This window comes from Oryctolagus cuniculus, chromosome 6 (genome assembly GCF_964237555.1).
Source record: "Oryctolagus cuniculus chromosome 6, mOryCun1.1, whole genome shotgun sequence".
Taxonomy (NCBI): Eukaryota; Metazoa; Chordata; class Mammalia; order Lagomorpha; family Leporidae; genus Oryctolagus; species Oryctolagus cuniculus.
The window spans coordinates 1,670,508-1,684,420 of NC_091437.1; the positions used below are offsets into that span (position 1 = coordinate 1,670,508).

Genomic DNA, 13,913 nt, shown 5'->3' on the forward strand with positions numbered 1-13,913 from the left:
TTGCCAAAGCAGAGAAGACAGAAGCTCAGTGAGCACCCTGGCAGCAGACAGGACGTCACCATCCTGCAGAACCAAAGTTCCCCTCATCCAGCTTCCTTCCTCAGACTCATCCTTGCCTTGGAGGACTGCAGTGCTTTCAATGATGTGCCCCTGAAATTCGGGAAAGCGATGCTTTATCAGGTAATGGATTTGCCCTAAGCCTGACCCCTCCTCCAGAAGTTGACCTGTGTCACTCTAGCTCTCAGTGTGTGTCTTAGGTAGGAAAACCTACCTGACCTTTTGACATTTCACTCAACTTCAGGAATAAAAGGCAAGACTGCATTTTAACGTTGTTTACTAGATCCAGGGAAGATGATAAAGCTGTTCTCAAGTCAATTTCTTCTTAAAAAACTGATGGACCAAGTAGAATGTGTGGGTACTGCACAAACTATTTATTTTATAAAGCGAGATCACATATTACTTCCTTCATTAGACACTCCATGAAAACATCAGTGGTCCAGGGATGACCTTGACATGTGAAGGATACAGGTCAGGATCATGCAATCTGTCAGCCGTTGGCTCAAACAGCGTTGCAAAGAACCTGTTCCTCTGCCTTCTCTCCCTTCCCTCACATACTGCAGCTAAAATGACAAGCAGGAAAATACACTGTCAAAATTCTCTTGTTGCTTTTGCTAAAGATTTATTTATTTATTTATTTGAAATTCAGAGGTACAGAGAGAGGGAAACACACACACACACACATATACAGAGAGAGAGAGAGAGAGAGAGAGAGAGAAGAGAGACAGAGATCTTTCATCCACTGGGTTCACTCCCCAGATGGCCACAACAATCAGCTAGCCCAAGAGGAAGCCAGGAACCAGAAGCTTCATCCGTGTCTCCCACATAGGTGCAGGGGTCTAAGGACTTGAGCCATCATCTGCTGCTTTACCCAGGCCATTAGCAGGGAGCTGTATTGGAAGTGGAGCAGCCAGGACACAAACCGGCACCTATATGGGATAGCACCTATAGCATTGAAGGCAGCGGCTTTAACCACTATGCCACAGTTCAGGTCCCCGTCAAAATTCTTTCTAATGCTTTTTCAACTTTTAAACAGTTTCCAAGTATGACTAATAATTCACTTCTCTCCTGGATCCAAAATTTCCCTGGCAATTTTCACGAATTCCCACGAAGTCGGAGGAAATCTTCATTTATGGGAAGCTTAGGCAATCTTTTTTGGTTTGCCTCCAGTTTAGACCATCACATGGTAAAGTGGCCCAGCCTACTCTTCATAACTGCCTCAATAAAGTACATTGTTTGCAAACTGAAACATTAGAGTTAGCAAGTTGTGATTTACTCTGTAATACCTTGACCATGAAAATGTCTCCAAGAATAGAAGAGAATCCATCAACCATAGAACTAAAAGCAACAATTAAAAAAACAGATTTTGAATATATTTGTGGATAAGACAATCATCATTTTTCCTATGTATCCACAGGCAGGGGTCAGCATGGCTGAGACAGTGGCAAACAGGACCACCATAACAGAATTCTTGCTCTTGGGGCTCCCTGAGGACTGGGGGCTGCAGGTGCTGTGTGCCACCCTCTTCTTGCTGATCTACCTGGCAGCCCTGATGGGGAACCTCCTCATCATCACCCTCACCACTCTGGATCAGCATCTCCAGTCACCCATGTATTTCTTCCTGAAGAATCTGTCCTTGATTGACATCTGCTATGTCTCTGTCACTCTCCCCAAATCCATCATGAACTCTCTGACCAACAGTCGTTCCATCTCCTTCCTGGGATGCGCCTCACAGATTTTCCTCGTGATTGCTCTCGCTGGCACAGAGTATGCCCTCCTTCTGGTGATGTCCTATGACCGCTATGTCGCCATCTGTCACCCTCTGCACTATGAGGCCATCATGAGTAGTCGCACCTGCGTGCAGATGGTGACTGTCTCGTGGCTCAGCGGGTGTATGTATGGGTCCCTTCATGTAGCAGGCACATTCTCAGGCCACTTCTGTGGGTCCAATGTTATTCATCAGTTTTTCTGTGATATTCCATCATTGCTTACCCATGCGTGTTCTGGAGAGCAAATTCTAGAACAGGTATTTATTATTGCCAGCTGTTACTTTGCTTCCATGTGTTTTATTTTAATGTTTGTTTCCTATGTTCGCATTTTCACCACTGTCCTAAGAATTCCTTCTGCACTGGGCAGGCTCAAAGCCTTCTCCACCTGCATGCCTCATCTTACTGTGGTGACCTTGTTCCTCTCCTCCGGGTTTATTGCATATTTAGGCTCAACTTCAACATCCCCATCATCACTGAATGTCTTTATTTCAGTGTTATACTCTCTGCTACCTCCCAGTCTGAATCCCGTTATTTACAGCCTGAGAAACAGGGATGTGAAAGCAGCCTTGGACAAAATTTGCAGTGGGAAGCTGACACCAAAGGTGTCAATGTCTGCATGTCGATGATTCTGAGAGTTGCTAACGCCTATCAGATGATGTGGTTTTACACATGTCTCAAGTTATCAGATACCTTTTACATCACTCTTGCTGCTAGGCAGGATGTCACCTTTTGGAATATTACATAGGTCTTAATGCTTGAAGTTTAGCTCAGCAATTCCCAATACTGTGCAAGTCTCTCATGTACTGTGTCCACTGCGACAGACCCCAGGCTTGCAGTGCTGTTTTTTTCACTTCATGTTCATGTTTGCCAGTACAAGACTCTTTTCCATTCTGGATGATTTTAGGATTGTTTCAAAATTTAAATAGTTTTTACACAATTCCTGTTAGTGTTTTTCCCTTCATTTTACCCTTACGATATTTAAAATGAAAAAAAATAATTCCAAATCTGTCATTATTTTTCCTTTCATTTGTTTGTATTAGGAACAAAGTTTCCATGATCTAAAATACTGATTAACTAAATAGTCATTTCCTCAGTTGTATGCTTTCAAACATTACATTCAGGATAAGTTTTTTTTTTTTTTTTTTTTTTTTTTTTTTAGAAAAAAACAGGTATATTTCTATTGGACTACCTGATACAGAAGATAGTGTGGTATGGATGGATAGTATGAATAACAAAAAATACAAATATCTTTTATTTGAAATAAACAAAAATGCTTACACAGCTCAATGAATCACTTGGAAACAAACTCTTGCTTGATGGTATTTCTGAGCAAAAACAATGCTGAAGCACAAACACCCTTCTTTTTTTTACATGTATTTGGAGACAGGTAGGAAGACACTACTTGGTTTCTTAAAAAACTGACCTTCTCTTAAGGCCTGGTCATAGAAGTGTAAACAATGTAAATGAGTCCACCATTATCAGTTGTCATATCATATCTATGTCACCTGTGTATTCTGAGATCATACATATACCTGCCAATATACCTGGGAATGGTTGCTAGATCACAGTTACATTTGTGTTCTTGGCAGGCAGGACTGAGGAAAAGTAATTTGAAACAAGTATTACATCCTATTTAGAAGAAATCACTAGTATTCCCTTAAATAACAGGTTACAATAGAAAGATACTGCCTGGAAGTTATCCTTTTCACTTTGGTTCATTTTTCATGTTTGTGAATTACGTAGTTGAGTCATTTGCTTATAGTACAATCCTGCCACAAAGTATTAAAGCACAAGATAATTATTATCATTCAATATCTGCATTTTTCAAGTTTTATACTCTATTATATCCACAGTCGGTCAGCAGTTCTTCAATAAAAAAAATAAATGCGTAAAACCGTTCTAAAAATACAGATGTCTATAACTACAATGGGACTAGCTGGAAAGGAGACAATGAGCGAAGAGGAAACAAAGGAAACAAGTTCATGTGCAGGGAATGTGGTTCAAGTCTTTGGATTTAAAAACAAGTTCCCCAGAGAAGCTGGCTATAATGGAATTTCCAGAAAACCTTCTTTGCCCCTCAAAAAGGATCTGAAAAGCCCCAATTCAAACTTTTGCAAACTGCCATTATGAGATGCTGTAAATGATCAACGCAGTCAGAAGGAGAAGGACGAATGTGTCTTCCGTTTAACTAGAGTTTGTAGTGTAGCCCCTTAAGCTGTTGGTGGATCAGAAAAAAACACTGAAGTACCAGGTACCAGAATGCTTTGAAGGATAGGGGTAAAAAAGTACTGAACATATTATCTGTCTAAATCAGTAACAGGGCTTCATGGCTAAGAAAATTTTCTAAACAGTAATATGACTTCAGGATAGATTTCTCTCTCCAACATTAAATGTAGGGAGAAAAAAGATTTACAAGTAGATATAGTGGTAACAGAAAATTACAAGGCAGAGAACACAAAAGAAATTAAGACAATGCTGTAGGTTCAACAGTACTTCAAAAACTGTTAACTTTGAAAGCCCTAGCAAAATATCACTCTTGTTTATAAACCACTTATTTATCATATGGCCACACGTTGAATCCTTTTTGTTCCACATACTGAAGAATCTAAGCCTTTAAGCATTCTGCATTTCTTTGCCAATCTTGTAGCTGAGTATCTTGTTCCAGTCGACTTTGGTGCGGGTAACTGGAAGTTGCCGGCGCAAGGCCTTGAATGTGGTGTCTGACATGGTTTGATAGTTTTCACTAATTGCTGTCTGATATTCATTTTCTGCATTCTCTATGATTTTAATAAACTCCTTGGCAGTTTGTATTTCATTCAACACAGTTACTGAGTCTTGTACATCTTTATGACTAACCAACTGAACATTGCCGTCTTCGAAATAGTGAACCTGAATCTTAAGCACTCCAACCACTTGGGCTATAGGTGGTGTCATGGTGAATTTCCAGGCTGATCTCCAACCACTGTTCCAGAAGTTTTTAGGCTGAAATTGGTGGCTTTCAATACATGCAATAATAGTCTGCTGCCCATCTATAGTTTTAGCATACACAGCACAGAATCCGTTGGAATAATGATCTTTCACATAGGCTCTCAAAGCACTGTCACAGGATTCTCTCCACGACTTCAAGCCTCCATCTACTTCCTCTGGCTGGGGATCACTTGCTTCTTTCCATAAGTGATCAAACTTAAAGGAAATTTTGTTTCTTGGATCTAAAAATCTGCTATTACCCAGGTCACCGTGCTTTGTAATTAAGACCTGATCTTCATATCCTTCTATCTTCACAGGCGTGAACTGATCCATGTTATACTGGGCAAATGCATGTGCTGCCCCTTCCCTGAGGAGATTGTCATTATTAAGTAGTAGTCGGACATCATTGAATACTTCATTAAATTCTCCTGGGGGTGCATGAGTGATGAATTTAGCAGCTATGCATACCTTCTCCTCATCCGACACCCGATCCTCGAAGTCGGCCATCTTGGGCTGCTCTGGCCCAGCCCTCAGGATAAGCTTTAAGAGAGTCTGTGAGTGGAGTATGTAGGCAGCAGGTGCCCTTGGCTAACCACACAATGACAATGTTGAGAGTGGTGATAGTGGGTGGCAGATGGGACGATTCTCACTGCACATCCACATAGCAAAAACTGTGCTTGCCTCACACAACCAGGAATGGTGCAGTTATGAGAAGACAGAATTTGCTTTCTGACCATTAAAAAAAAGATGCTTGCATTCCCAGTAGGGAATTTCTTAATTTAAAAAAAAAATTCTTGAAAGCAATACAATTTGATAGGTTTAATTTCTATTTAATAAATAGTCTTAAATTTGAAACTGTCTCTGTGAATTATTTGACATTGGTTATTTGCATATTTCTGCCGTCTACCCTTGTGGCACCAAACTCTCACCGTTGAACATCAAAGTGAGCTGCAAGCCATACTGTCTTAGTTTCCCTGGCTCACAACTTATTTCTGTAATTCATGTGTTCTGGAAACACAAAGCTGGTGCATATTCCTAGAGTGTTTTGGAAAATTTCTGGAGTGTTTTGAACTAGACATAAGAAGGGCATCATGCAAAGCAGTGACACCTGTTAAGGGATCTGCACAGCGGAGATGACCTCAGGACTGGGCTACTTTTGGCCTGGGAGGGCAGAGGAGTTTAAGTTAGAGGCCACTGGGTAAATCGCCTCTTTGTAGTCCCTTTAAAACAAGGCTGGCCAAAGCAATAAAGTGATGTACACTGAGAGATAACGAGAGAAGCAAGGACACAGCACGGAGACAGCACCAAGGCCCCTGCCAACACCTTCAAGATTTGCTTCAACCAATGAAAAGGCAGGCGACAAAACCCTGGACTTTGATACAGAACGTGACTATGCTCGGTCCTCCCCCTGATATAATTCAGGCACTTGATTCACTCAAACTGCCCTCTTGATGAGGAAATCAGTCATTGCAGAGTGGACTGAGATGCATCAGTAAGAGGAGCTGGGGCTTACTTGTGGGTGGGGGGTCAGATAGTTCTCTTTTTTTCTTTTTTAAAAAAGATTAATTTATTTATTTGAAAGACAGGTTCATTCCCCAAATGGCTACAATGGCCAGGGCTAGGCCAGGCCAAAGGCAGGAGCCTGGAACTCCATCCATGTCGTCCATGTGGGTGGCAGGGGCCAGGCACTCGGGCCATCTTCTGCTGCTTTCCCAGGTACATTAGCAGGGAGCTGGTCAGAAGCAGAACAGCCAGCACTTGAGGCAGTGGCTGAACCCACTGCATCCAAATGCTGGCCCCAACACTGGTCCGGGATCAGGTATTTCCTGTGCTATTGATACAGTTTTCCCACTCAGTGTGACATAAAAACCAGTCTTCTCCAAATGAAAGCAGTTATTTCCAGAGAATATGGACGACATTAGACACAATGACTCTATCAGCATCAATGTCTTGCTTCTGCTGCCTGAGCTGCAGCACAATGGTTAAGGAAGGGTCATCAGGGCAAAGGTCATCAGAATTCTGCACAATGTTCTCTCAAAGCTTCAGGGAGGCTGGCGCTATTTCAAAGTTAAAAATAGGAAATATTAGAGCACAGCAAAATTATACAAAATAACTCACATATAGTAAGTATGCAATAATTATAATTATATTTTCAAGTCACATTTAATATCAAGTCAATACGCCCATGATTCAAGGAAATTGCTGTTATTTGAAACCAGAGATTTCAGACCTTATTGGCCCTAGATGTAAAAATCAGTGTCCCCTAATACAAACACCACTTCAATTCATTTTGAAATTTCACTTCGACACAATTCCACTTGGCCATATTCAGGAAAATAAAAGTCAATAGTTTGAGAATATTAATAATCATAATAAAACAGAAGTACAAATAAATAAAATCTCATTTGATTCTCTACATTTCAATTATCCCATTGACTCTCTGTGTAAGAGAAATCAAAGTTTACTGGTTATATATTTTCTTGGGATTATGTGGTAGACAAAGAGCATTTTGCTACCTATACATCTAGTAGCCAAAATGTTTTTTTAGGACTTAGCTAAAAGTTCCTCTGATGCTAGTAAGACCTATCAGAGGCCAAAGCAAACAAATACAGAAGCAAAAAGCTCTTAACTTCCAAATTCCTACAACAATGCCTTCAAAAACGATTTGTTTCATTGTTCACAGTGAGAGGTTCTAAGGACAAGCATTAAGATTTTGTTGGGGCCCATGCTATTGTGCTGTAGGTTAAACCCATGATGCCTGTGATGCTGGCATCCCTTATGAGCACCGGTTCATGTCCCAGATGCTTCACTTTCCAATCCAGCTCCCTGCTATGGCCCAGGAAAGCAGCAGCAGAAGGCCTCAGTGCTTAGGCCCCCGCACCCACGTGGGAGACCCAGAAGCAGCTCCAGGCTGCTGGCTTTGGATCAGCTCAGCTCTGGCAGATGCGGCTATTTGAGGAGTGAACCAGTGGATGGAAGACCTCTCTCTCTGGCTCTGCCTTTCTCTGTAACTGTTGCAAATAAATAAAATAATTTAAAAAAAAATAGTGAAAACAAAGGTTGTCAACCTGCAGCCCTTCTTGGAGTGCTCATTACCAAGTAAACGAAGCCCACACCTGTGACAGCACCAAATCCTGACCCGTAGACACCAGGGAAAGCCCGCATGGGGGAAACCCTCAGGAAAGCAGTCGTGGAAAGCAAAGCACGCTAACTCTGCAAGCAACTGTGCCAAGACCAGACACAGCCGGTTTCCATGGAATGGAGCAGAGACATCTGTTTCTGCAGCCCATTGCCCTCAGGAGTGTTTACAAAAGCCAGCTCCATTTAAGAGTAATGAGACCTCTCCAGTATCAAACACAGTTTTGCAACATAAAGGTTTAAGTCTTCTCATTGTGAACATTCCAGGAATAGAACATCTCAAAACTGAGTCGTGGGAAATCTTGAGAAACAGTCGTGATCCACACGGGTCCCTTCACAGATATCTGACCTTGGAACGTCAGCAGTTCCTCTGTTACATTCAAACGCCCTCCCTTGATGCTAAGATGCTCTTGGAGCTCTCCCTCCTCGTGGCTCTCTCGCCTGGGCCATTCACTAGAGATGCACACACAAAACCTAAGTACCTCGTCTTTACGAAGGATGGTGTGCTTCCTCTGGAAATAGTCTCAGATTCCCTCTTCTGAAGCCTCTTGAAGTCCCTGATCCTCGATGGCAGCCTGCCTCTAATCTGAGCGGCAGCGCCGACTAGCTGTTTCCAACACTTGGAAAGTAAGCCTGCTCTGATGAAGCATGTGTGGGGTACTGTAGAGGTTCAGATAATTTCACACAAACACTCTCACACTAAAGTTGTTAGAAATAAGCATTAAGGGGAGCTGGGAAGTCTTTCGTGCTTTCTCCCTTGGATCACTTCACCTGGTGTTTTCAGTCCTGGTGGCTTCCTAATGCACAATCATCAACATCTTGAGAGTAAAGTCAACTGTTCACAACAATTTGAAAGCTTTCAAGTGATTCTGGAGTTCAGGAAACACTTCCAGATTCCTACTGTTCTGTCCCGTCCCTATCCTAAGACCACCAACGGGCGCCCTATGGTCCAGCAGGGTGAGGTTTGTCCACCCAGGCCACAAGGGGTATGGTGAGCCCCAAAGATCATGGGGCGCCTTCTTAGAGAAAGTAAGGGATTGGGCTTTCTTGGGCTTTGGTGATGGGTGCAGTTGATGTGAAATTTAAAGAAAGGAGTGTGCTCAGGCTCAGGGTCACGTGCCAACACCAGATCTGGACTGTGAACCAGACCTACATGTTTTGGTTCCTTAGGAACTACAAAGTCGTGATGAACCAGGAATTGGCATTCAAAAGCTCCATCCCTGAAGCTCTGGGGCTGGGGTGGAAAGTGAGATGTGCACTGCACCAATGGGAGCAGGTGCTGCCCACAGGATGGGAAATTTTATTCTCACTCATACACTCCAAATCCACAAAATTCCTGATGTCTAAGATTCTAAAGAAGAGAGTTTCTCAGGAAGGAGGTAGTAATCACTTAAAGAAGGCGTCATCACATGGCACTTAACTGCATGGTGTCCTCAGGAGAAACTGTTCCCTAATCTATGTTTAGCTGTCTTTTTTTTTCCCTTGCTCTGCTACTTCCTCTTTAATGCTGGGCTACTTTGTAATTTCCAGTTGCACCATGCCTTTTGTTTCTTATGCTTTTATTTAAGGTAATTGGATTCGTTTTAAAGACTTCTTCACACATCTGTTGGACTCCTTTTACATTTGCTCGGCTGAAGCTCTCTGCCAGGCAAAAGGCCCAGGTTACCATGCACAGAACCCAAGAGACATTCCTTTCCTGTGCCGCAGACTTCACAATCCAGGCCTTTAAATCCAAGGATCAAGAGATTCTGTCACCCACTAGGAAGAGTTAACACAGGTCACATCTTCGTGCCAGCCTGAGTATCCCAGAGAGAGCCCTTCTCCCAGAAGATCCATCCGCTCTTGGCAATTACTCGATCACACAGTATTCTCCATGTGGAGCTGAGGGTGAGGAAGAGAAGATGTAAGGAAGGGGAGTGGAGACCACAGGGAGGCTGGGGCCTCATCAGAAGGACAAAGGAGGCAGAAGAGTGGCAGAGGTCATGGAGGGCTGAGATGACCAGAGAGTGAAGGCCGTCTAGAGAGGAATGAGGAAGGCAGGCACGACAGCAGTCAGTGCACAATATGTTCAAATGAAGAAAGCCATGGAATGAAAAAAGGAGGTAACCAAGGCTGAGCTCGAAAGACGCAGCTTGTGGAGTCCGTGGGGTTTGTGGCAGAAAGGACCGCAACCGGGTGAGTCTTTTGCTGACAGATTCCATCCAAGGTGAGATCAGTGAGCAGTTCTGTGAGCACAGATCCGCGCTCCTCAGTAGATCCCCACAGCCCTGGATCAATGCCCTGACTCTCCTGTGAGTCAGAAGCAGTCTACATGCAGCTGTGTTATAGACGCTGCCTATTTCCATGAAAAACATATATGTGTTCACATATAAGAAATTAACATGACTTACTGTACTTGATAGGTAAATTGTTGAATGATCAGTCTATCTCTTATAAAGTAGGTGAATCTGGTAATTAATTTTAAAAATAGAAACTTTATTTATCTAAAGAAATCTTCTTTTTTTAACTTTTACTAAGTCTTAGAATTGATACAGAAATGACTGAGCCACACAGGTCCCATCACAAGCACCATACACTTCAAATAAATCGCACCCCAGGGTGTCTGACAAACTAAGCAGCTTAACTGAAAATAAAGTCTGAAAATATCATTTCATTATTAAGTAATAAACATTCTATTTATTATCTAATTTTAGTAATCAAATTGGATTTTAAGTTTTGAAAATGGAAAGATGAATATAATGGTTTTGTTTCACATAGCTTATGAAGGTTAAGATAGAATCATTTCTAGTAGTGGAGTTTCAAAAGTACTTTGAACATAGATTTCTTTTTGAAGATAAATTAAACTATCACTTTTGAAGCTGCTGATAGGCAGCATAGGAACCTATTGGGGGAAAGGTCTCTGACCACAGCAGGTTCAAAATGCAAGGGTCAGACCCCCCAGACCCGTGCTGTGTGGACCACCCTGTAGTCAGGTGCTGTTGACACAGGGTATGTGCCTGACCAACCATGACCTTTGGTGCTGGGGAGAGGGAGCAGGAGGATGGAGAGTGGGCATGTCCTAGGCCTGATCCTAGGGTGTGGACAGTAGGCGTGTCCTAGACCTGATCCTAGGTGTGGACAGTGGGTGTGTCCTAGGCCTGATCCTAGGGTGTGGACAGTGGGCATGCCCTTACACCTGACAGACAGTCTGGCAGGAAGGCACCAGCCTCTGGTTCCAGCATCTGCCTCCAAATGCAGGCTCCAGTCACCTGCGGTAACAACAGCAGAAGAGCTTTCCACTGCTCTCTGAATGTGCAGAGTATGTCGCCCCCAAAGGTGGTGTTCAGAAACAAACCATGGGGCCTGGTTTCAAAGCGATGCTCTGCCCAGCTGCACTCAGCACACCAGTTCCAAGTGAGCACCAGGAGGTGCCTGGTGCAGCAAGCTGGTGCAGGAGGGTCCCGCCCCATGTGGGGACACAGACCGTTTATGTGAGAGGAGTGACCACAGCCGTGAACTTAAACACAAAAGGGGCAGGATCCGAGGAGCCAAAGCATCATTCTGAAACTGATTACTTTTTAAATTCTTTTAGTTCACTTTTCCACGTTCTTTTTGAAGACAGAGATTGTACATTAGAAAATCAATTTGGAAGTCATGACTCTCACACACAAGTGAAACCAGACAGAGTTCTGAATGAAGACAAAATTGTGTGCTTATATTCAAAGGTCGTGCGGAATCTGGTTAAAATATGAAGAACGGAGTCAACATGGAATGACCAGCTTTGTGGGTTTGGTTGTACTTTTATGACAGCATTGGGTTGTGTTTGACGTAGGATGATGGAGGCACAGGCTGGACTTCAATATTGGACCTGAAGTGTAAAATTCTTTGCCCATTACTTCCCTAAACTGCTAATCCGCTATGACAGCACCTGATTCCATGCGTCATCAAACAGGTGGTGTCCACGCCTTCTGCCTCTTAATACAGTGCAGGCACTTGGCAAACCCCATGGAGACTCTGTGTGCATCCAGCTGCTGGCTGGCACTTGTTCACGAGTCAACATCTTTCTAGGACTGAGAGACAGGGACGCATCATGGACGCAGACAACAAGACACTAGCCCAGGACTTTGTCTTGCTGGGCTTCCCGGGGCCCCAGGCCCTCCAGCTGTCCCTCTTCTCATTGTTCCTCGTGATGTATGTCCTCACAGTGGGTGGGAATGTGGCCATCCTGGTGCTCGTGGGTACCACCCCCCAGTTACACACTCCCATGTACTTCTTTCTGAGCAACCTCTCTTTCCTGGAGATCTGGTATACCACCGCCGTAGTCCCCAAAGCCCTGGCCGTGCTGTTGGGGAGGAGCCAGGACATAGGGTTCCCCAGCTGCCTCCTGCAGATGTACCTGGTCTTCTCCTTAGGCTGCACAGAGTACTTCCTTCTGGCTGTCATGGCATACGACCGCTACCTGGCTGTCTGCTACCCGCTGCACTACGGGGCCATCATGAGCAGCCTGCTCTCCTTGAGGCTGGCCCTGGGCTGCTGGGCCTGTGGCTTCCTGGCCATCGTGGCACCCACTGCCCTCGTCAGCAGCCTGTCCTTTTGCGGCCCCCATGCCATCAACCACTTCTTCTGCGACATCGCGCCCTGGATCGCCCTGGCCTGCTCCAGCACACAAGCCGTGGAGATCGTGGCCTTCGTGATCGCCTGTGTGGTCATCCTGAGTTCATGCCTCATCACCCTGGTCTCCTACGTCTACATCATCAGCACCATCCTCAGGATCCCCTCGGCCAGTGGCCAGAGCAAGGCCTTCTCCACGTGTTCCTCCCACCTCACTGTGGTCCTCCTGTGGTACGGGTCCACCATCTTCCTGCATGTGCGAACCTCCATCAAGGATGCCCTGGACCTGAGCAAGGCCATCCACATCCTGAACACCGTGGTGACCCCCGTTCTCAACCCCTTCATCTACACGCTCCGGAACAAGGAGGTGAGGGAGAGTCTGCTGAGAAAGTGGAAAGGAGGTAAACTCCCCACGGTGTGATGGGGAGGTGTGCTGTGTGCCGGCCCCCAGACTGCAGGGCTCTCCATTCCTGCAGCATGGCAGGTGTTCTGATCATGGCTCCAAGTGCACCACAGAGTGACAGGGATGCTTCTTTGGTTCCAGGGGGGAGAAAACAAAGGGGAAACACCTGGAAGACAAAATCAGACCTATCAAGGGAAACACTGGGTGCAGGAGCTCTCCTTTCTCATGCAGGAGGGGAACAGGAGTTTTTGATATAAGCAAACTAGCTTGTCCAAGCAAAATAGTCGTACATTGACATGGGTTTTCTTTTGAGTTTTGTTTATAACATTAGGGACACATACTCAGTGTGAAGCGTGCATAACTAAAACTCCAAGTTCTCGTTCTTTGTAAGATTTTTGTATCACCTTGTAAATCTGGGGTGTAAGAACTAGGACAGGAAAATACATGAAATCATAATGAAATGAGAGTGCCATTATTCCCACATGATATTTTCTTGGGTGAGGTACGGCAATAGATGCAGATGGCAGGGGAAGCTGCTAACTTGCAAGATGCCACATCTGTTTCCCCAGAACTGAAAGGGTTTGAGTAAAGCTATAGAAGTCCCGTGATGATCCGTGTTCAAGGTGCTGTCCCACAGAATTAGATTTCAGAGAAAAAATAACCTTGGGGTACAATTAGAGCGTTTTTGTTTTTAATTTCCCTCCAAAAGACCCCATCCTTAAGGAGCCAGAAGCAGGCCTTGCCTTCTCAGCCATGCACCCAGGAAGATTCATTTCCCCTCACCCACTTCCCAGGGCTGGGGTTAGACACTGCAGTCAGGGGCTGGCCAACAGAGCCAGGCAGAGGAACGGGCTGGGGCTGTGTTCTTCCCCCAGGAGGAAGGCGGGGGCTGGGAATGGCTGCCCTCAGACCTCTCTGTTCCCAATATTGGGAACCTTTCCTGGTTTTGGAAGTGAATGGGGCGGGGAAGGCTGCGTGTTGGAAGGACG

At 44.6% G+C, this 13,913-nt stretch overlaps 3 protein-coding genes across 3 annotated transcripts; 2 read left to right on the forward strand and 1 right to left on the reverse strand.

The window, feature by feature from the left end:
- The first annotated feature begins 1,486 nt into the window (after window positions 1–1,486).
- Window positions 1,487–2,452, forward strand: LOC100355668 (olfactory receptor 14A16-like). The gene has a single exon (XM_002723169.3). It carries the CDS (start codon window positions 1,487–1,489, stop codon window positions 2,450–2,452), a length of 966 nt encoding a protein of 321 aa, XP_002723215.3.
- Window positions 2,453–2,953: 501 nt separating this feature from the next.
- LOC100351873 (F-actin-capping protein subunit alpha-1-like) lies at window positions 2,954–5,340 on the reverse strand. Its single transcript, XM_017339179.3, has one exon. It carries the CDS (start codon window positions 5,298–5,300, stop codon window positions 4,440–4,442), a length of 861 nt encoding a protein of 286 aa, XP_017194668.2. The 5' UTR covers window positions 5,301–5,340; the 3' UTR covers window positions 2,954–4,439.
- Window positions 5,341–11,645: 6,305 nt separating this feature from the next.
- On the forward strand, window positions 11,646–13,276 carry LOC100355420 (olfactory receptor 6F1). Its single transcript, XM_017339178.3, has one exon. The coding sequence runs from the start codon at window positions 12,001–12,003 to the stop codon at window positions 12,940–12,942; it is 942 nt and encodes a 313-aa protein (XP_017194667.2). The 5' UTR covers window positions 11,646–12,000; the 3' UTR covers window positions 12,943–13,276.
- Window positions 13,277–13,913: the final 637 nt, after the last annotated feature.